At 34.4% G+C, this 22,290-nt stretch overlaps 1 protein-coding gene across 3 annotated transcripts in view; it reads left to right on the forward strand.

The window, feature by feature from the left end:
* LOC128251109 (uncharacterized) overlaps nt 1-15,350 on the forward strand; it is a 37,033-nt gene extending 21,683 nt beyond the window's left edge. Inside the window, exons 4-5 of one of the 3 annotated variants that reach the window (XM_089344440.1) lie at nt 7,064-8,431; nt 13,925-15,350. In XM_089344440.1, coding sequence (XP_089200566.1) covers nt 7,064-8,431; nt 13,925-15,204 — 2,648 coding nt within the window. In that variant the 3' untranslated portion in view covers nt 15,205-15,350. Of the gene's footprint in view, nt 1-23; nt 215-7,063; nt 11,527-13,380 lie in introns of those variants that run through there. The other 2 variants (XM_089344438.1, XM_089344439.1) reach the window with 2 other exon arrangements.
* Nucleotides 15,351-22,290: the final 6,940 nt, after the last annotated feature.

Consider the following 22,290-nt stretch of genomic DNA (forward strand, 5'->3'; position numbering starts at 1 on the left):
TAGCTTTGTTTATTTACATCAAAATATTACATTTTTTTGCTTTTATTTACTAGAGTGGCGACTGTAGTCTTGTCCCTTGGCACTCTTTACTTCCGCTTCCGTTGCAAGCATTGTAGATGGCGAGAACAAAACGTGTTTTGTATCTTTTGAGGGAAATTTGGTGAAATCAAATCTATTTTCACACTAATTATTGATTTGTATTATATTATAACAGGTAAGATATACATACATATCTATCTATATACACACAGTAGCGGACATCTTATCCGGCTTCTAGAAATCCCGGAATACCCTGCAATGATATGTAATTAATTAGGCACGTGCAAGTCTCATTTCTTTGGTCGTAACTTTCTCGAGCAGCGAAGGTAGGGAGTGTGAACAAATTGATGGAGTGGGGCATACGGCGAAAACAAAGACACACATCCATAGGCATGCGCGCGCGCGGAACAACTAGTTGTGTACCCCTCACACCGACTCGTTACCTCATAAATTCCAGATAAATGGATACTCTCTTTTACCCTTTTACTTGTTTGTCATTTGACTGCGGCCTTGCTGGAGCACCGCCTTTGGTCGAACAAATCGACGCGAGGACGTATTCTTTGTAAACCTAGTACTTATTCTATCGTTCTCTTTTTGCCGAACCGCTAAGTTACGGGGACGTAATTACACCAGCATCGGTTGTCAAGCGATGGTGGGGGGACAAACACAGACACAAATATATACACACATACATATATATATATATATAGTGCCCCAAAATTACGTTTTCAAAATATTTTTTTAATTTGTAACTTTTTTTTCGAATTTTTTTTTAATTAACATAGAAAAAGAGTGATTTACGAATCTGGGGAAAAAAATTTTAACTTTCAGAAGTTTTTTTTTACACTTTCTGAATTCCAAAGGAAAAAAAAAACTTTCGGGTGACTCCAGCAATGGTTGTCTAAGCCCCAAATAACTCTGTGCGCGTATCTGATAAATAAATTACCTAAGTGCTTGCTGTTTGCACAACTTCAATTTTGCGCGGACCGCGTGGAAACATTTATGAAAATGTACACATGGATCTATTTCAAAACGGGGGCACCAGTTTTCATTTATGTTTTATGTAGTGTTTTTGGTACCGAAAGACTTTCAAACTTCGTATACTTATCTATTTTGTGTTATAGAACAGAAAAATATTTTTGTATTCGAATTTATTTCATGTAAAAAATTGTCTTATTTCGACAATTTCTACTAATCACTGACGTCTATTCAATTGAAAACAGTTAGCGCTGTAATGGTGTATATCGTATTAATCCCCTAACCCAACCCCTAACTCTAGAATCCGAACTCTAAAATTGTTACACACATAGATACGCACAGCGTAATTTATTATATAAACAATATATGCGTATAAATTACGATTAAACCGGATGAAGTATGTCACAGGGAATAACATTTTTATGACCGCCCAGCAGTAACTCTATTCAGCTGAATAGACGTCAGTGATTGGTTGAAATTACAGAAATACGACAACTTTAACATGGAATAACTTGCGAATTCCTTTTTTTTTTTTGTTAAGAAGACTAAGAGTAAAAGATGTTTTATATGACACATTCTACCAGTGTCCCAAGTTTCAAAGTGTTTCGTTAAGAAAATACTGGTGCCCCTGTTTTGAAATAGATCCGTACACATAAATAAGTTGTGTTTGCAATTATCCGTAATTGATAGCAAAGTTTGTATGAAATGAAATTAAATCCAGATTTAGTTACAGATTGATCGAGTTTGTAAAGATTTAAGTTGTAGTGGCGCGAAATTACGGCCGTCATTAAGGAAGTACAACCCATGCATGCGCAAGGGACTTGCCTTCCCGGAAGCCCCTCGAGTGCGCATGCGTAGTAAAACCAGTACTTAACGCGCTTTCTAAGCCTCTTTAGTTTCAACATGACAACTACTTGCTCCTTTGGCATGCCCCAACGAAGCTTCTAACCTTCCAATGTTGAATACAATTTAACCAGCAGCTAAGCTGACTAACAGGATTTGTAAAACCAAGCATCACCAAAAATAAAACTTATTTTTATTATGTTGTTAATTGTTCTACTGTTTCTGCCTGGAGCTATACGAGGAGTCATTTGCCCAAAATATCAGGTAGTGGGTTTGAACTCTGTAGCATGCGATTGAGAAGCAAATTTTTAATATGTATGTATAGAGAGAAAGAGAGAAGCAGACAATGGTAGTCATTTGGCCCTTATTAAATGCATCTCAATTTTGCACTTGATGATAAACTGGGAAAGTATTCAAATTAAAAATAGCAATTAACCATTTAATTACTGTGAATTGTCTCTAATTATTCATTTTCAGGATATGGTTTTTGTTTCCCAGAAAATAATTACTATCACAAAGTAATCCTCTGCATTTTTCACAATGACCTATTTCACGGTTCTTTTCAATACTTGAAATAAATATTATTTTCTTTACATTCTAACATTTTTATTTGCAGATTACTTTAAACCTTAAACGTTAAATTTGTATTGATTTTAATCTTTTTAAATGAGTTTAGATTAGACATTGCATGCTGTACAAATAAAAAAGGAGCCCTTTAGCAATGGAAGCAGCAAGAAATATTCGTTGTTCTGTCCATGGAAACAATGTTGTAAGTTGCCTGGACATTCCAGTTTCGCCCAGGAAAGATTTCTCCCGCAGATTTCCCTTGATCTAGCTGATCAAGTTCTATCAATATCGAACTCGGATGAGCAAAATTCAAAGTAAACCTCAAAAGATTAAGCCAAGCAGTTCAACTGAAGTCACATTTCCATCATAAAACACCTTCATGAACTGGGGAAAAAGTGTTTGAATTCAGACTGTGGATCCCTCATCATGTGACTGTTTCTCAGCTTCATCAAAGAGTTGCTAACCTCTGCTTGTCATTGAAGAGTAGACTTGTTATCAAATCTTTCTTTGGTAGAATCATCGCAACTGTTGAAAAGCGGGTCCTCCTCTGTCGTTATTTCCAACAAGAATGACAATAAATATAGACAATCTATTCCCAAGTTAGTGTCTCAGACTAAAGAAAGTTGTGCTTTGTGTTTGATGGAATGTCGAAGGTATTATCTATCATGAAGGGGTCGGCAATTTCCAAAATAGATGAGATTCTTTTATCAATAATGGGAAGAAATATTTTATTGATTAAATATATCAATTAAGAATAAAGAAGTATTTGTGTGTTTCCCATTTTGAAATGCACCAGCTGTGCTTCTTTCTAGCTTCATGTTTGTGTATATGTGGGTATATATATGTGGGTATATATATGTGGGTATATATATGTGGGTATATATATGTATGTACTTGTTTATATGAGTGTATGTATGTGTGCATATGAGTATGTATGTGTACATATGTTTTTATTTGTGTGGGTATGTGTATATTCGTGTCGATTTATAGTAGCTTACCTTTCGACTTATTTGCCATGAAACCACCTCAATTCTGGAAAGAGGGTATTTTCAAGTTAAAAGAAAGATGGAGACGCATTGTGCAACAAAATGGTTCATATTTGGTTGATTAAAAATGTAATGGCAAGTATTTATTGACCTTTTTCTTTCCTTTAAAAATCGGCACAAACTTTCCGGACAACCTGATACATACGGTGGTTGTCTACTCCTTACACAGAGTTTGACCACCTCCTGTACCTACACCTTAGCACTTTCATGGCATCTGATGTGGCTTCTTAAATCAGACAATATTTAACGCGTCACACGGTCGAACATGCATGTATGTATCATGATCATCATCGTCATCATCATCATTATCACCACAGCCAATGAGGTTTCAGCAATACAGAGCAAAGCAATGATTTTTAACGATCTCCCACCCTAGGTTTGCCAGGGTGCCGGGTGAAAGCCGAAAACTTTCCCTGACATCCCCTCTCAATTCCCTCCGCCTCCTTTCTCTGTTGCCAATGGATTTATGAAGAAAGTAGAACGGTGTTGGTGCCGATGTCTTGCTTGGTGGAACAACCTATACGATGAATATTGATGGAATGGTTTACCTGCTTTCTGCACAGCCAGTCCCACTCTTTCTTGGTCTCGGACAACAACTGCCACCAACCCAGTAGTTATCGGAATTCAGCTTTTGTACGGAGTTATCTTCTCTTCGATGAGGGGACGGGGTTCAGATGCCCTGTGTTTGGTGCGGTGTCTGCAAGTAACCTTTCAAAGACAATTCCGTGACGTGCTATTTAACCCATGGCTGGGAGTCCTGACAGGAGACACTTCACCATATCAGAGGAGACGCAAGAACGACAGTGGCTAAGATGTGGCTCCGTTCCCTTCAACCATGTTGATCTTCCAAACCAGGGCCCTACTACTCTTGAATCCATCCACTCACAAAGCTTTGTTCTGCCTGGAGCTATACGAGGAGTCACTTGCCCAAAATATCACGAAGTGGGTTTGAACTCGGTAGTATGCGATTGAGAAGCAAATTTTTAATATACATGTATACACAGAGAGAGAAAGAAAGAGAGAATCAGACAGTGGTAGTCATTTTGGCCCTTATTAAATGCATCTCAATTTTGCACTTGATGAAAAACTGGGAAAGTATTCAAATTAAAAATAGTAATTAACCATTTAATTACTGTGAATTGTCTCTAATTATTCATTTTCAGGATATGGTTTTTGTTTCCCAGAAAATAATTATAATCACATAGTAGTAATCCTCTGCATTTTTCACATGACCTATTTCACGGTTCTTTTCAATACTTGAAATAAATATTATTTTCTTTACATTCTAATATTTTTATTTGCAGATTACTTTAAACCTTAAACATTAAATTTGTATCGATTTTAATCTTTTAAAATAAGTTTAGATCAGACATGGCATATTAGACGTTGCATGTTGTAACGAATAGAAAAGGGTTCTTTTCAATACTTGAAATAATAATTTTTTTACATTCTAATATTTTTATTTGCAGATTACTTTAAACCTTAAAAAAATCATTTTTTGCTAGTTCATTTTGTCTCCTGATGCTGTATGAATACTTGATGTGGTTTTAGTGTCAAGTTTTGACTGCTATAACCGCTATATCTATCTGCTATATCTTTTAGATACCCTTAATTATAATTTTAATAATAATTATTACCTATGAGGTTTTTATTCCCATGCTGGCCACTTGATATGATTGGTATTTTAAATAACAATCTTATCCTTAATTATATAAATTTATATATATATAGTTTTAGGGAAAATAACCAATTTTCAAGAACTCATCGATGAAAATCCACTATCACATATAGAAAAATTAATAATTAAAAGCACAATAAATGAGTATAATATAAAGTAAAGTAAATATCATAATATAAATATAATAAAAAGATTACACGTGTTTCATAACTAATTTTCAAATAGAAAAGTAATTTAAATCGATTAAAATCAATTGAAATTATCGAAAATAAATTCTATTCAAAAATATAGCTACTCGTCAGATCGTAAGTAGAACAATAATTAGATATATATATCTCAACCAACAATAAGTACCAAATGAATTAATATGAACTACTTATTATATAAAGATAGAAAAATTATTAAAAAAATATCATAATATCAAAATAATAACCATTCAATAATCATCTCTTCATCCATTATAATAACATGTATATTATATACAAAAAACATCTTACATAAATTATCATTGTTTTAAATTATCATTGTTTTAAATACAAGTTGAACGAAGTTTAAGTTTAAAATAATAATGAAGATAAAATTAGTACATATTTAACCGGTGTAATAGTTAAAGCTATACTATTTAAAGCTAAAGACGTTTATTTAATTATAATTAAAGATCAATTGAATAATAGAAAAATACAAGATTATTTATTTCTACAAACGTAATAATAAAAAATATGAATGAAAAAATTAAGAATAAAAGATTAAACTTTATATATATATACAAAGTTTTGATTTAAAAAAAAACTTTAACGATATTATAAACTATAAAGATTAATAATTAATCAAATATTATTAATCAAAAATAATCAAAAATATATCAACACTATTCAAATCGAAGTTCTAATATTATGTTGAAATGAAACTATAACTTCTAAATAATTTAGTGTTAAATAAGGTATCTATTAAAATAATCTATAAAGAACCAAATGAATAGTATAAAAAACAAGAATACATATTATTTTCAAATAGTAGAAAATCTTTAGCAAAGTGAAAAACAGTACTTATCCAAATTTTTCCGTAATTCAATATATAAATATATATATTTCTGCTTTATATATACACACACACAAGCATTGATGGCAAATTAATATATTTGCGCATTAACGCGAGTCTAGGGGTAACTATAGAAATATTGTTATTTTTCATTCCCTTTGAAATTACTCTTTTTGGGGGCTTTAACTGCCCTCTCTAGCATGTAAGGTGTCCTGTTAAATGTCACCTTATTTGTGCATAAATTCGTACACTATTTTGTATATATATATATATATATATATATACACATATATATAAGTATTGGCTTCAAATTTTGGCACAAGGCCAGCAGTTTCAAGGAATACTCTAGTTTTGATTGCGTATTTTTTAAGTAACCTCTACATCTTACGCTGTTGTTTCTATCTAATTTCAGAACATCAGACAACGTTGACATAACAGAAGAAACATCCTCCATGTCTAGCATTTTTTAAAAACTAAACGAAATTATTACCTGAAACAGATGTATCACATTGTTTCTACAAATATGTGGAAGAATTCCTATGAAACATTTATGAACCAAATTAGTCATGTGCGCTGACATAATATTATTAGCCAAATTTGTGAACATCCCTGACTGGTGTGTGAAGAGGAGGAGATTGTGTGCTAATTAAAGTTGGATAAATTTATGAAAGTGCTGCAAAAGGTTAACACTAGACAGAAAGATTTGTAAGACTTAAAGTATAAAAAGAAAAGCAAGAAAAATATATATTCTTGGATTTGAGAGGAAAAATCATGGAAGAGAGTGAGATGATTGTAGAATTGATTTCCTCTGAACACGTAATAAACAAGATGAAATCATATGACTGTGATATCTGTACAAAGTCCTGCCTTGAAGAAAGTGACCTACTTAAGCACAAACGTATTCATACAGGAGAGAAGCCTTATCACTGTGATGTCTGTGGTAAATCATTCTCTCATAATAGTGCCTTAACTACACACAAACGTATTCATACAGGAGAGAAGCCATATCACTGTGATGTCTGTGGTAAATCCTTTTCTCAAAGTATTCACCTAACTGGACACAAACGTATTCATGCAGGAGAGAAACCATATCACTGTGATGTTTGTGGTAAATCCTTCTCTCAAAATATTCACTTAACTGGACACAAACGTATTCATACAGGAGAGAGACCATATCAGTGTGATATCTGTGGTAAATCATTCTCTCAAAGTGGTCACTTATCTACACACATACGTATTCATACGGGAGAGAAGCCATATCAGTGTGATATCTGTGGTAAATCATTCTCTGAAAATACTGCCTTAACAAAACACAATCGCTTTCATACAGGAGAAAAGCCATATCAGTGTGATATCTGTGGTATATCATACCCCCATAATAGTGCCTTAATTATACACATGCGTGTTCATACAGGAGAGAGACCATATCACTGTGATATCTGTGGTAAATCATTCTCTTCAAAAAGTGTCTTAACTAAACACAAACGTACTCATACAGGAGAGAAACCACATCACTTTGATATTTGTGGTAAACCATACACAGCAAATATTGGGAGAACTAGACTCAAACATATTCATTCAGGAGAGGAACCAAATGACTGTGATATCTGTGATAAATCATTCACTAACCGTAGTAGTGTTACTGCACATAAACGTACTCATACAGGAGAGAAGCCATATCATTGTGATACTTGTGGTAGATCTTTCTCTGAAAATACTGCCTTAACAAAACACAAACGTATTCATACAGGAGAGAAGCCATATCAGTGTGATATCTGTGGTATATCATTCTCTCAGAATAGTGTCTTAACTAAACACAAACGTGTTCATACAGGAGAGAAGCCATATCGCTGTGATGTCTGTGGTAAATCATTCTCTCATAATAGTATCTTGACTACACACCAATGTATTCATACAGGAGAGAAGCCATATCAGTGTGATGTCTGTGGTAAATCATTCTCTCAAAGTATTCACTTAACTGAACACATACGTATTCATACAGGAGAGAAACCATATCACTGTGATATGTGTGGTAAATCATTCTCTCATAATAGTAACTTAGCAAAGCACAAACGTATTCACACAGGGGAGAAACCATTTCCCTGTGATATCTGTGGTAAATCATTTTCTCAAAGTATTCACTTAACTGGACACAAACGTAGTCATACAGGAGAGAAACCATATCGGTGTGACATCTGTGGTAAATCATTCTCTCATAGTAGTGTCTTAACTAAACACAAACATATTCATATGGGAGGGAAACAATACTGTAATATCTGTAGTAAATCATTCTCTAAACGTAGTGAATTAACTAGACACAAATCTATCCATATAGGAGAGAAAAGAAAAAATTAGTATTTATAATTTCTTGTTTGCTATTTTTAATAATCCCATGTTTTGTCCAATGGAAATTGATTTCTAAAACTTTTAGATTTTGTGTTTTGTTTTTGTAATTTACACCTCTTTTCTTTCTGTGATGTAAGGACCTCTATATCAAACCGGTTCCTGGCAACCCTACACCTTATTCTTTCTTGATTATCACCACCTGTACAGTATATTTGCCGTTTATTATTTTTTTAAATGCTTCACTCATTAAATATGTTCTACAATAACCTAAGCTATGACTTTTTCATTCACAGTAATTGCTAGTAGTAAAAAATGCTGCCGTTGGATATAAAAAAAGGTGAAATAATCCAACTGCAGAAAGGACATCTGCTAGCAACCGCATACAGAGGTAAGAGGCAGATAAATTTTCTGTCTACCAGTGCACAACCATGTGTAGATGAAAGTGGCACCCCGTTTGTGAACCTTGATTATAACAGGTACATGGGAGGTGTGGATCGGCTGAGCCAGATGATGAGTTATCCGGTTGGCAGACCGGGTAATAAATGGTGGCGATACCTGGTTTGGTATATAGTAAACATGAGCATTGTAAATGCATTTATATTATATACCAAATCAGGAGGGGCTCGCAAAGCGGTGCAACCATCTGCAGTTCCGAGCAGATGTAGCAACGCAGTTGAGGGCAGGTTATTCCTCCAAAAAAATAACTGCAGTAATGAAAAGCAAAACTTGCCAGAGAGATCTTCTGAGTTCAGCTGATTTACATAAATTAGAAAAGATTAGGATTCGCAAAAGGCAGTGCCGGGAATGTCTACATCAAAGAAAATCTCCCAGTGGACGGCCAGTTGAAACGTCTTTCCAATGTGCATTCTGCAAGGATGCAGTATGTAGAGGGGGATGTTTTACAACTTGCCATGATAGAAATATTGTATATATGTATGATTAGATTGTATAAATATTTTTCAAATTTATTTAGTTTTACTCTTTTTGAGACAAAAATTATGCAATAGAATTGATTAAGAACCCTTTCTTCAATTATGTTCCAAATATCACATGTTGATAAGTAAAAAAAAGTTACTAGTTTAAATTCATGATTATTTTAGAATTTAATTGAATCTCATGAGTGGGGAGGGTATTTTGGTCAGAAATATAGTAACAAAAGGGTTAACCCCACCCTATTTTTGTCAATGCTGACTCCAGAACTTGGGGGAACCTACCAGCCATTTGATCCCCTATGAATCTTGTGGCACACAAACCAGATTGGCTAATTTCTCACCATTTTGGCTGGATAGGCAGGCACTTCTGAATGCGAAGTCATTCCTTGGTAAAAAAAAATGGACTTCCCAACATAGGATAGCAGTTAGTGATTTGAGGCTTAGGGCTTGAAGCTGTGAGAGATTTCAGCCAATTTGGAAGAGGAAGCCCTAGAAATTTAGGGCTCCTTAAACCAGTTGGAGAGATTTCAACCAATTTGGAAGTCCTAAAAACTTAGGGATCCTTAAAGCAGTTTGAGGGGTGAGCTACTAATTAAAGCCTTTGACAAAAAGGAGGAAGTGGAGATATATAAGATAGAAGGTATTTGGAAGTTCTTAGGAGACAACCTGTGTAGAGCTGCTGGACAAATCTGTAGCTGGTCTAAAATGCCAGCCAGGTGAAGGGTGACATGATGGTGGAACAGGGAAGTATACTGAGCAATGAAAGCAAAGAGGCATTTTTGGAAGAATGGGAACAGCTGGTAGCTGGAAGAGAAGCTAAGAGACAGCTTTATTTAGCAAGGGGAAAAACAGAAACTGAAAACAATAATAAAATGGATGTTAATATTCTACAGATTGAGGACCAAAATTATGAAGTATTTTGGGTTACAGAAATAAAAGTGTGGGATGTATGCAGACTTTTTGTAATTAAACACTTTCAAATTTCGTATACTGGTAGAATATGTCATTTAAAACATTTACTCTTGGCGTTTTTAAGAAAATTCTTTATTTTCAAAGTTATTTTGTGTTGTTGTATTTCAGTAATTTCAACCAATCAATGACGTGTATTGAACTGAATAAAATTACTGCCGTTGTTTGTCAACAACTATCGGCGGTGTATATTTCGTTTATCACTCTTATTTACGACATTGCTCGTGCGTTTGTACTGGTTTTAGGGTTAGGGTTCAGGTTTTAGAGTTAGGGTTAGAGTTACGGAAAAATGAAGAAATTGGAGGGAGAGGGGGGGGGGAAATGGGATCTTTTCCCTTTGAACGGCACACCGAGAAATTAATTTTTCGTAACTAAGCACTAAGCAAACGAAAATAATTCAACAAACAAAATAGGCAATTTTGAAAACCCTAAAATAACTAATAACTGAATTGATTAAACTATACACATGTGTATCTCAAATGTAAACATATCAGAAATAACAGTGACAAACTAGATATACACCGCTGGAACGTCTTGTTGACAAACCACAGCAGTAGATGTTTTCACCTCAATAGACGTCATTGATTGGTTGAAATTACCGAAACACGAAATAACTTCGAAAATAAAGAACTTTCTTAAAAACGCCAAGAGTAAACGAAGTTTTAAATGACACATTCTAGCAGTATACGAAATTTGAAAGTGTTTAGTTACAAAAAAATTATTTTTTCCATGTGCCGGCCGAAAGGAAAAGATCCATGTCCTCATATCAATACAAATATGTTTAGTCAAGACATTGCTTTCAGAGAATGATTCAGCGCAGATATCACGACAAGGGTGAAATACTTAGAAGACAGGGTACAAAATAACCGAAAGGTGATTTAAGAAGAGTTAGTTACCTTAAATATTTTGGTGAAACGCATGCGCATTGGAAGTTCTTCCTACTTCATCTTTATGTTTGGTGAAATGTTCTGAAGGAAGTTTTCTTTCTCAGCTGATAATCCTTATAGTACTTTCTTATAATGCATTTCCCAACTACCAGATACATACCTATATATATATGTAGCAACACTGTCCTTTATGAAACATTTCCGTAAGTATTAACCGATGAAAACATTCGGTATTTTGGCGCCTCAATTCTTTGTTCTTTGTTCTATGAATGAAAGATGTCCACGATTTGTGCGGGATCAAGCTGCTATTAGTAAAATCTTTATTATAGGCACGAAGGCCTCAATACAAAACGTGAGGTACATAAAGCGAATGATGAAATGAAATGAGTAACTTACAATATGATGGTCGAGTGGCTTACGAGTCCCCTAGCAGTGAATGAGTGATTCTCCTGATTTGTACGAGATTTGGCTGATATTTCGGCATTATTTTACCAAAATTACTGTTAATGATGTTAGGAGCTTCACAATATCATCTGTTGTTACTGCGATCTTCTCCCCCCAACTCTCATACTGTTTTTAATCTGATGTTTTTACAGGGTACACTCATTAAGGTCAGGTGGGGTGCACATGCTTTACCTTAGTCCATTGTATGATATTGCGATTATCTCTTGTGCTTATATCAGTAATAAGTGTTATTACACGTCCACACACATACATTTAAAATATGGGTAAAGTAAATAATATTTTTTGTTTTTGTTGAATCTTCTCCATCTTATTCTTAAAACGTCGTTTTACGTCCTTCCAGGGTGTATTTTGGAGTCACATCTATTTCAGTAATCCCATTGTAGGACGCACTCCAACAATCAGAATATATAGTCCCTGGTTTGATAGATTTTTGAATAAGTTTCAGAAGAACGGTCAGGTACAAAGACTAAAAACCTATTTTTATCCTCTCAATCCCATCCTCCGTTGTATTTGCACTTGCACATCATAGGTTCATCTATTTCTACGATCTGCCCAAGTCCACCAATTTGGTTGGGGTTACGCAAAAGATAATTACTTGTAATGTCCCTCATGTACTGACACCATTGAACAACAGTAGATTTTGAAAGACCGACTTTTTAATGGACTCTTTACCCAAAACAGGCAGTGAATAATTTATTTACTTCGTTTAAAAATAATTATTTACTTTGTTTAGAAAAAAACCCTTATTCATGTTTTGCGCATGACGCACACGCGCGCTAGGTAGTCGTAGGATCGACTAGTCACGACTCGCTGGCGCGGATGCGCGCTCCGGGACCACTCTTCTTGAATAGTACCTAAAATATGCTTTGTACGTAACACACCAGGACTTTAAAAAATCTACCAACTTCTTCGGATCGTTTGCAATAGTTGTAACCTGAAATATATCCATTTTGACTTAGGCAAGGACCGCTTATGTGAAGTCACGGTAGTTTTCGTAAAACGAGATTACATCCCCTTCATATCATGATGTAGATGTGTTGGGACCTCTGTATTTAGGTAACAACCCCTTCTGCACTTTCCGTCGTTGCCCCATTAGTTTGTTGTGTGTTTTAGTTTGAGAAATCTTCTCAAATACATTCCAACCACTGAAATGTTTGGAAACGAATACTTTTGTTTTGATTTATCAATTGTTTGGAAACGAATCTCTTTTACATAACACTAGACAGCCACTTTTGTGAAAAACAGTCACAAGTGCTTTTCCCCACCGGAGGAACGAGTCTTAACACATCTGTTATGCGGTGTGGGTCTTCTTGAGTACAGCAAGGCACCAGGAACATCAGTCTTTTGTCATATCACATGAAAGGTTTGGCATTCTGAGTTCGCACTTCAGTACTTCATTCCATATCTTCCTGGGTGTCCCACTTCTACATGTTCCCTCTATTTTGAGAGCTTGGCACTTCTTTAGGGAGCTGTTGGCATTCAGCTCAGTTGTCAAGGTAAATGTCTATTTTTACAGTTTATCTCAATACAAATGAATCCATATTTTTTAAGTAACCTCTACATCTTACGCTGTTGTTTCTATCTAATTTCAGAACATCAGACAACGTTGACATAACAGAAGAAACATCCTCAATATCTATCCTGTTTTTAAGACAAAAAGAAATTATGTGAAACAGATGTATCAGATTGTTTCTACAAATATGTGGAAGAATTCCTGTGAAACATTTGCTCTGAAATATTAGTATTATTAGATAAATTTGTGCACCTCCCTGACTGGAGTGTGAAGAAGAGGAACCTGTGTGCTGATTAAAATTGGATACATTTATGGAATTTTTGCTAAACTGGACAGAAATTCAACCGTAGAAGTATTTGTAAAAAATAAAGCATACGAACAAAAACAAGAAAAATATATATTCTTGGATTTGAGAAGAAAAATAATGGAAGAGAGAGAGAAAATTGTACAATGGATTTCCTCTGAACACATGACAAAACAGATGAGATCATATGACAGTGATATGTGTACAAGGTCCTTCCTTCAAAACAGTAACCTAAGTTTTCATGCAGGAGAAAAACCATATCACTGTGATGTGTGTGGTAAATCATTCTCCCAAAGTATTCGCTTAACTACACACAAACGCATTCATACAGGAGAAAAACCATATCACTGTGATGTTTGTGGTAAATCATTCTCTTCAAATTTTTCCTTAACTACACACCAACGCATTCATACAGGAGAGAAACCATATCACTGTGATATGTGTGGTAAATCATTCTCTCAAAGTGGTCACTTGGCTGGGCACAAACGTATTCATACAGGAGAGAAACCATATCACTGTGATGTCTGTGGTAAATCATTCTCACAAAATGCTCACTTATCTACACACATACGTATTCATACAGGAGAGAAACCATATCAGTGTGATATCTGTGGTAAATCATTCTCTGAAAATACTGCGTTAACAAAACACAGTCGTATTCATACAGGAGAAAAGCCATATCAGTGTGATATCTGTGGTATATCTTACTCTCATAATACCTTAATTATACACAAACGTGTTCATACAGGAGAGAAACCATACGACTGTGATATCTGTGGTAAATCATTCTCTACGAATAGTGTCTTAACTAAACACAAGCGTACTCATACAGGTGAGAAACCATATCATTGTGATACCTGTGGTAAATCATTCTCTGCAAATAGTGCCTTAATTATACACAAGCGTATTCATACAGGAGAGACACCATATCATTGTGATATTTGTGGTAAATCATTTCCTGGAAGTAGCGACTTAACGAAACACTATTATATTCATACAGGAGAGAAGCCATATCATTGTGATTTCTGTGGTAAATCATTCTTTCGTAATAGTAACTTAACACAACACAGGCGTATTCATACAGGGGAGAAACCATATCATTGCGATATTTGTGGTGAATTATTCTCTCAAAGTACTCATTTAACTACACACAAACGTATTCATACAGGGGAGAAACCATTTCATTGTGACGTTTGTGGTAAATCATTCTCTCAAACTAGTCTCTTAACTAAACACAAGTATATTCATACAGGAGGGAAACCATATCATTGTGATATCTGTAGTAAATCATTCTCTCAAAGCAATCACTTGACTATACACAAATATGTTCATACAGGAGAGAAACCATATCAGTGTGATATCTGTGGTAAATCATTCTCTAGTGATAGTAACTTAAGAAAACACAAACGTATTCATACAGGTGAGAAACCATTCCCTTGTGACATCTGTGGTAAATCATTCTCTCAAAGTATTCACTTAACTGGGCATAAACGTATTCATACAGGAGAGAAGCCATATAATTGTGACATCTGTGGTAAATCATTCTCTGAAAGTCGTTCATTAACTAGACACAAATCTATCCATACAAGAGACAAATGATGCAGCTAATTTCTCTAGTATCTTGTTTGCGTTATTTTTTTAAAGGCGCTGCTCCAGCATGGCCACAGTCAAATGACTGAAACAAGTAAAAGAGTAATATTCGTATGTTTTATGCAATGGAGATTAAAGTATTTCCAAATCTTTTAGATTTTTGTTTTTGTAATGTTTACCCCCTTTCTCTGTATGTCATAAGGACCTGTATACCAAACCTCTTCCTCCTATGGACAACCCTACACAGTATTCTTTCTTGAATATCACATCCTGTACAGTATATTTATTGTTTATTATGTTTTAAATGCTTCACTCATTAAATATGTTATGCAATAACATAAATTATAACTTTTTCATACACAGGAATATTGTAAAGTTGTCAAATAAACAGTGGTACCAAGTACAAAATGATGACCATAAGTATAGTTTAGTGCCCCACATCTGACTGATTCTTTATTATCTTCTTTGAATTGCTGAGATATGTTTTTTAAGGGTCCACATTGGGATTATTTGCATGAAATTGAGAATAAACATTTTGGAGGAGATTCTGATAATTTTCAGCCCCACCCTGTTTTTGACAATGCTAACTTCGGAACTTGGGGGAACCGACCAGCCATTTGATCAGCTATGAATCTTGTGACACACAAACCAGATTGGCTACATTCTATCCCGAAAGTAGGATAGGCGGATATTTGTAAATGCTATGCCATTCCCTGGTAAAGAATGGACTTCGCAGCAGAGGTTAGCAGTTAGTGATTTGAGACTTAGAGCTTGAAGTTGTGAGAGATTTCAATTAATTTGGAAGAGGAATTCTTTGAAACTTTTGAAGATGTGATCTAATTAAAGCCTTAAAGAAAAGGAAGAAGTGGAGTTATGTTACATAGAGGGCATCTGGAAGTTCTTATGAGACAACCTGTGTAGAGCTGCTGAACAAATCTGTAGCTGGTCTAAAATGCCAGGCAGGTGAAGGGTGACAGGATGGTGGAATAGGGAACTATACTTAGCAATGAAAACAAAGAGGCATTCTTGGAAGAATGGAAGCAGCTGGTGGCTGGAAGAGAAGCTAGGAAACAGCTCTATTTAGCAAATTTTCTTCACCATGCATTTGAAAATCTGAGTGGATGAATTTGGTTTTGTTTGTATAATAGAATATAAATTATATATATATAAGATACAGAGTCTCTTGGCTGGCCGGCAACGTATTTTTCTGCATTATATGGATTATTTATCCTTTATCACGCTATTTATAGCATTATCACACGTTTGAGAAATAAATTTATTTCTGTATCTTACAATACATCTCAACGCTTCTAAAAAAGAACAAACTTTGTTTGTTTACTTTCATCGTAAAGTGGAATATAAACATTTGGATAGAGTCAAAATACATCTAGATAATTTTTTTCTTCAGAACCAGTCAAATTTTATACTGATGGAATATTTAGCAACACATTTTGACAAGAGTAAAAGAAGAAAAAAACCCATTAAAAGTACAAAAGATCAAACCCCTCTCTGCCCATCTTCTCCACCCCAATTCTTTCAGGAACAAGATAGAGACAGATATCGATTTCTCAGGAAACTCTGCCAAATCAGATTGGAGCCTGATGTAGCCATCTGGTTTCACCAGTCCTCAGTCAAATCGTCCAACCCATGCTAGCATGGAAAGCGGACGTTAAACGACGATGATGATTCTTTTAAAGTGTGGCATAAGGCCACTGGTGGAAAGTCTCACAACAGCATTTAAGTTTGTGTGTGACACCATGGACCTGTTCTTGGACGTATTTCTCTTCATGCAGGAAAAACTCTGTTCACAGATCGAAGTGGAATCAAAAATAGAGAATCATGTGGCAGCCAAATGTCTTAAACATGGAAAGCATTGAACAGAGAGTGACTTGTAAAGCTCTACAAATGGTAGGGAGTGAAACATTTCCTTCAATGAACAATCTGATTGAATGTCTATCAATTCAAACTGTAATTCATCCGGTGCTGAATCAACATCAGCAGAGAAAAGAGAAGCTAATAAGTTGAATTTAAGCACAGTCTGTCTGAAATCCTTAAATCTTCTTTCAAACTTCTCGGCTGATCTTGAATTTTTGAACACACATTATGGGTTGTAACGAAACATTTATAAAGTGCATAATTAAGTTTCAAGTGACCACTCACACAATCACGGACACACACATGCTATTATACACGCACATCCCATTACTGTTGCATGAAATCCTATAATAATGCCTTTTTATAGTTTCTGTATTTGTTGCTAATACAAGAATTCTTCTGTGATATTGTCAGTCATCTCTGAGAAGTCTTTTCTTAACCAGTTGCTAACAATTTAAATCAAAGATGAAAACGAACTTTTCTCATTTTCAATAATACTCCACATACAACATGTATGAATATTCTGCATTCGAAAAAATTCAGGATAAATCATAATTTCTGAAGCCCATAAAGACACTCACTGGTCATTAATTGTCTATATTTCACAACCTTTTCCTTCTTGAAAGCTGTTGATGTTGGACTAATTGTTTTTTTTGGTAGTTTCTATGGCTGGATGACCTTTCTAATGCCAAACACTTTACATGACCATTTATTAAAAACCAGGTAGTAATAACAAGGCCATCCACCTGACCCCTGCTAGTGTAGAAAAGCTGGACGTAAAACCAAAACGTACGTAAGAAAGGGCATGTTTGCGTGACTGTTTGTTTGTGAGTGTGCTTACAGAGTGCACTAGGTGCTGCTGGCATGAGTGCATTTAATGTGGCACTGGCACCCGCAAGACAAAGACCCATCGAGTGGGAGGGGGCATAGGGGATATAGACATAAAGGACAGCCTGTATGTATGGATGGCCACGATTTTTCTTAGCTTGTATCATCATCATCGTCATTTAGCTGGCATTGGTTAAATGGTCTGACAGGAAATGGTAAGCCGGAGGGCTTCACCAGGTCCCACTCTGATTTGGCATGGGTTCTACGGCTGGATTCCCTTCCTAATGTTGACCAGTCCCAGGGAGTAATGGATGCTTTCTACCTGCGTAAATATGCTTTTTACCTGTGCAAATATGCATTTTCCAGCAAGTCACCTACTTCAACTAACCATCTGCTGGTACCATCAAAGGTGTATGGAATAAGAGATCCATTTATTAAAAACCAGGTAGTAATAACAAGGCCATCCAGGTGTAAAAGAATGACTCAATTATATATCCACCCGACCCCTGCGAGCGTAGAAAAGCTGGACGTAAAACCAAAACATACGTAAGAAAGGGCATGTTTGCATGACTGTTTATTTGTGAGTGTGCTTACATATATCTATAGATATGTGTAGATATTTTTGTCAACGTTTGTACATCTTTATACATATGCATTTATATGTGTATACACTCATGAATGGATATGTCTAAGTAAATGGATCTGCATTAATACATATACAAAACTACATACACACGTGTGTGTGTGCTGTTTCTGTGGCTTTGTTCTGCCTGGAGCTATACGAGGAGTCATTTGCCCAAAATATCACATAGTGGGTTTGAACTCTAGCATGCGATTGAGAAGCAAATTTTTAATATGTATGTATAGAGAGAAAGAGAGAAACAGACAATGGTAGTCATTTGGCCCTTATTAAATGCATCTCAATTTTGCACTTGATGATAAACTGGGAAAGTAATCAAATTAAAAATAGTAATTAACCATTTAATTACTGTGAATTGTCTCTAATTATTCATTTTCAGGATATGGTTTTTGTTTCCCAGAAAATAATTACTATCACAAAGTAATCCTCTGCATTTTTCACAATGACCTATTTCACGGTTCTTTTCAATACTTGAAATAAATATTATTTTTATTTGCAGATTACTTTAAACCTTAAACGTTAAATTTGTATATATATATATATATATATATACATACATATAAGTATTGGCATCACGTTTTGGCACAAGGCCAGCAGTTTCAAGGAATACTCTAGTTTTGATTGCGTCACTCCCAGGGCCCATCGTCCCTGAATGTGAGTCTCCATGGAATTAGAACTCAGAACAATAAGTCAGATGAAAACACTGCCAAGCATTTTGCCTGGTGTACTAACGATTCTGCCAGCTCATCCACTATACATACACGTGTATATATATATATATATATGTATATGTATATATATATATATATATATATATATATATATATATATATACAGACATATATATATATATATATATATACAGACATATATATATATATATATATATATATATATATACAGGCATATATATATATATATATATATATATATATATACAGACATATATATATATATATATATATATATATATATACAGACATATATATATATATATATATACAGACATATATATATTGATAAAAAGTGTAGGTGGCATACAAGTGGGTATATATTTATAAAAAAGAAGTTTGAAAATGCCGCTATATAAGATAAATTTTAATTTTTAATTTTCTCAGAGATTTTTTACATGCTTCGGTTCTTGAAAAAACGAACCTTATCAAAAATACATATTTTTAAAAATGCAATTAAAAGAAAAGTTCATAATTGTTTCTTACTGGTGTCAACAGAGCCCATGTGGAAGCGTTTTATGTGTGGGGACATAATGGCTGTCTAGTGCTATCACGGACAGCGGTCACTCCCGTTTACCACTACTACTACAGCCAAGGATTCATGTCAACACATTAATGATGAAGTCCTTCTCTGCATAAATAATAGTCCTTTCTACTAAAGGCACAAGGCCTGACATTTTGTAGGGAAGCGGACAGTCGACTACATCAGCCTCAATACTCAAATGCTACTCGTTTTATTGACCCTGGGGAGATGAAAAGCAAAATCGACCTAGGTGGAATTTGAACTTGGTACGTTGCGACGAGTGAAATACCACTAAGCAATTTTGTCCAGTACGCTAATGATTCTTAATAATGATGATAATAATAATTTTAATTATAATGAGCTTATTGTATATGATGTTAGGGTCACTATAACTCATCGGAAAAGGTATGCCTGTATGTGTGTTTGTAGGTACATGTTTATATGTATATATATATGAATGTACGTGTGTGTGTGAGTGTGTAGCTATATATGTATGTATACAAATTTAAATATTGAGGATGGGATTTTTCCATATAAAGAAAGAAGGCAAAATAAGTGAATATGATTGGTTCAGAAACATAAAACACTTGAATGGAAATGCATGGAGCGGTGGTGGTGGTGGTGGTGGCAGTGTTGGAGATGATGTAAAGAGAGAAAGAATATAGAATTGGATGGGAGGTGGGGAGAGGGTATTATTCATATATCTGAGATAGGCGTGTCAATGTAATCTGGCCAACATATACACACACATACCTATACACTACAACAGACACATACTTTTAAACCAAGACACATACCCATGACAAGGTAACACCCACCAGGTATCTAGAAACTTCTTCCTGGTAGATTATAAATATAGCTTTAATTGCCAAACACAAGTCACATCATTGCCACTCTTGCATGATATTTCTGAGAGAGAAAGACTTCAGGCTGCAAATAGAAACTTCATCACTGACTCAGGTAATTATTTTAATTAATGCACAATTTACTAACACACTTCGTTAAGGCTTCTTTAGAACTATTTCAAACATAAACTCTTATATTGGAATTTGTTTTATTTTCAGGCAGTATTTTATAGACTAGAAACTTTTTCAAAGATTTTACACTCTTACATTACAAGTCAAAATGTTCATTTCCAGAATATAAAATAAAGTATAGTTTGGTTATAACTATGTCAAAACTATTTGATGGAAATTAAAGGAATGGATGTGTTCATCTAAGGATACAATATTTTAGGCAGTTGATAGTGTAAATTAATTTTATCGCTGTTAAATTATTAGTTTTTTGTAAACTTATTTTTTTCAAAGCTTAGCAAGGGAGAAGGGCCCTGCCTATGACCCTTTATTTTGCCAGGGTCTTCAAGTGTGGTGGATGGAAGAAAGACATTCTCAAAACAAGAGACCTAACATGAATGCATACAACAGAGAAATCCTCTGCTAAAAGCATCCCAAGGGCCAGATGATGGTGTTGAAAAAGGTGATAGATTAAGTCTGCAACCCAGGGAAGCAACAGAAGGATTTGAACTCTGATCACCAAGAACCACATGAAATACTACAAGGCATCTTGTCCAGTGTCTAATGATTCCATCAGACCACCACCTCAGATTGGCATTTTAATTATTGACCCTTGCCTAATAAAAATCAAAATTAATCTTGACAGGATTTGAACTCAGCAGACAAAGAGTCAGTATAAATACCACAAGGTATTAAGTCCAACGTTCTAACGACTTTACTAATTGATCTTTTTCTTCTTTCAATCAATTTTTAAGCTGATTTTTTAATTTTAATATTAAACTTTGTATGTAAATGGAATTGTTCTGGTGATTTCATTTCTATTTTATATCTCGAAGCAAACAAGAAGAAATGTTTAAATATTAAACAATTTGGTGGCAACATATATTTTCTCTCTCAGCTCATCTTTATCCTACATCAACCTTTTTAATGTGGAATGTATTAAATATGTTTTCTCACCATCTTCGATATTATTTACCAGAGGGATGGCTCCTGAGAATTATTTCACATTGTCTGCAATTATTATAAACTCTATTACAAAACCAACAACAAAGTCCCTAAAATTACGTTATATAATAACACTTTATGGGTGGGGGTCATGACTAGAACGTCTGACCATAGGGTTACTAGATAAGAATTAACTTTCAGTTAAACTTCAACAACAGAAACCATAATTTTAATTTATTTTAAACAAATATATTTCAAATATACTGTTTATGAAAATAATTTTAATATTTCAATTTTATAAATTTTATTCTGACATTATAAAAGTTAAACATCCTATTAAATTTAAAAAAGATTATATTTTTAATATATTTTTATAAATTACATTTAAATATTGTATTTGAAAGAATAATTTATGTTATAATTTGGTAAATTTAGAAATATTCTTGGAGATTTTTGTGGAATAATCAACTTGGGAGAGAAATAGAATAGTGATGTTTTTTTTTGTTTTACAAATGTAGATTTGTGGATGATAAAGACATG

This window comes from Octopus bimaculoides, chromosome 28, assembly GCF_046866305.1.
Source record: "Octopus bimaculoides isolate indiv1 chromosome 28, ASM4686630v1, whole genome shotgun sequence".
NCBI lineage: Eukaryota > Metazoa > Mollusca > Cephalopoda > Octopoda > Octopodidae > Octopus > Octopus bimaculoides.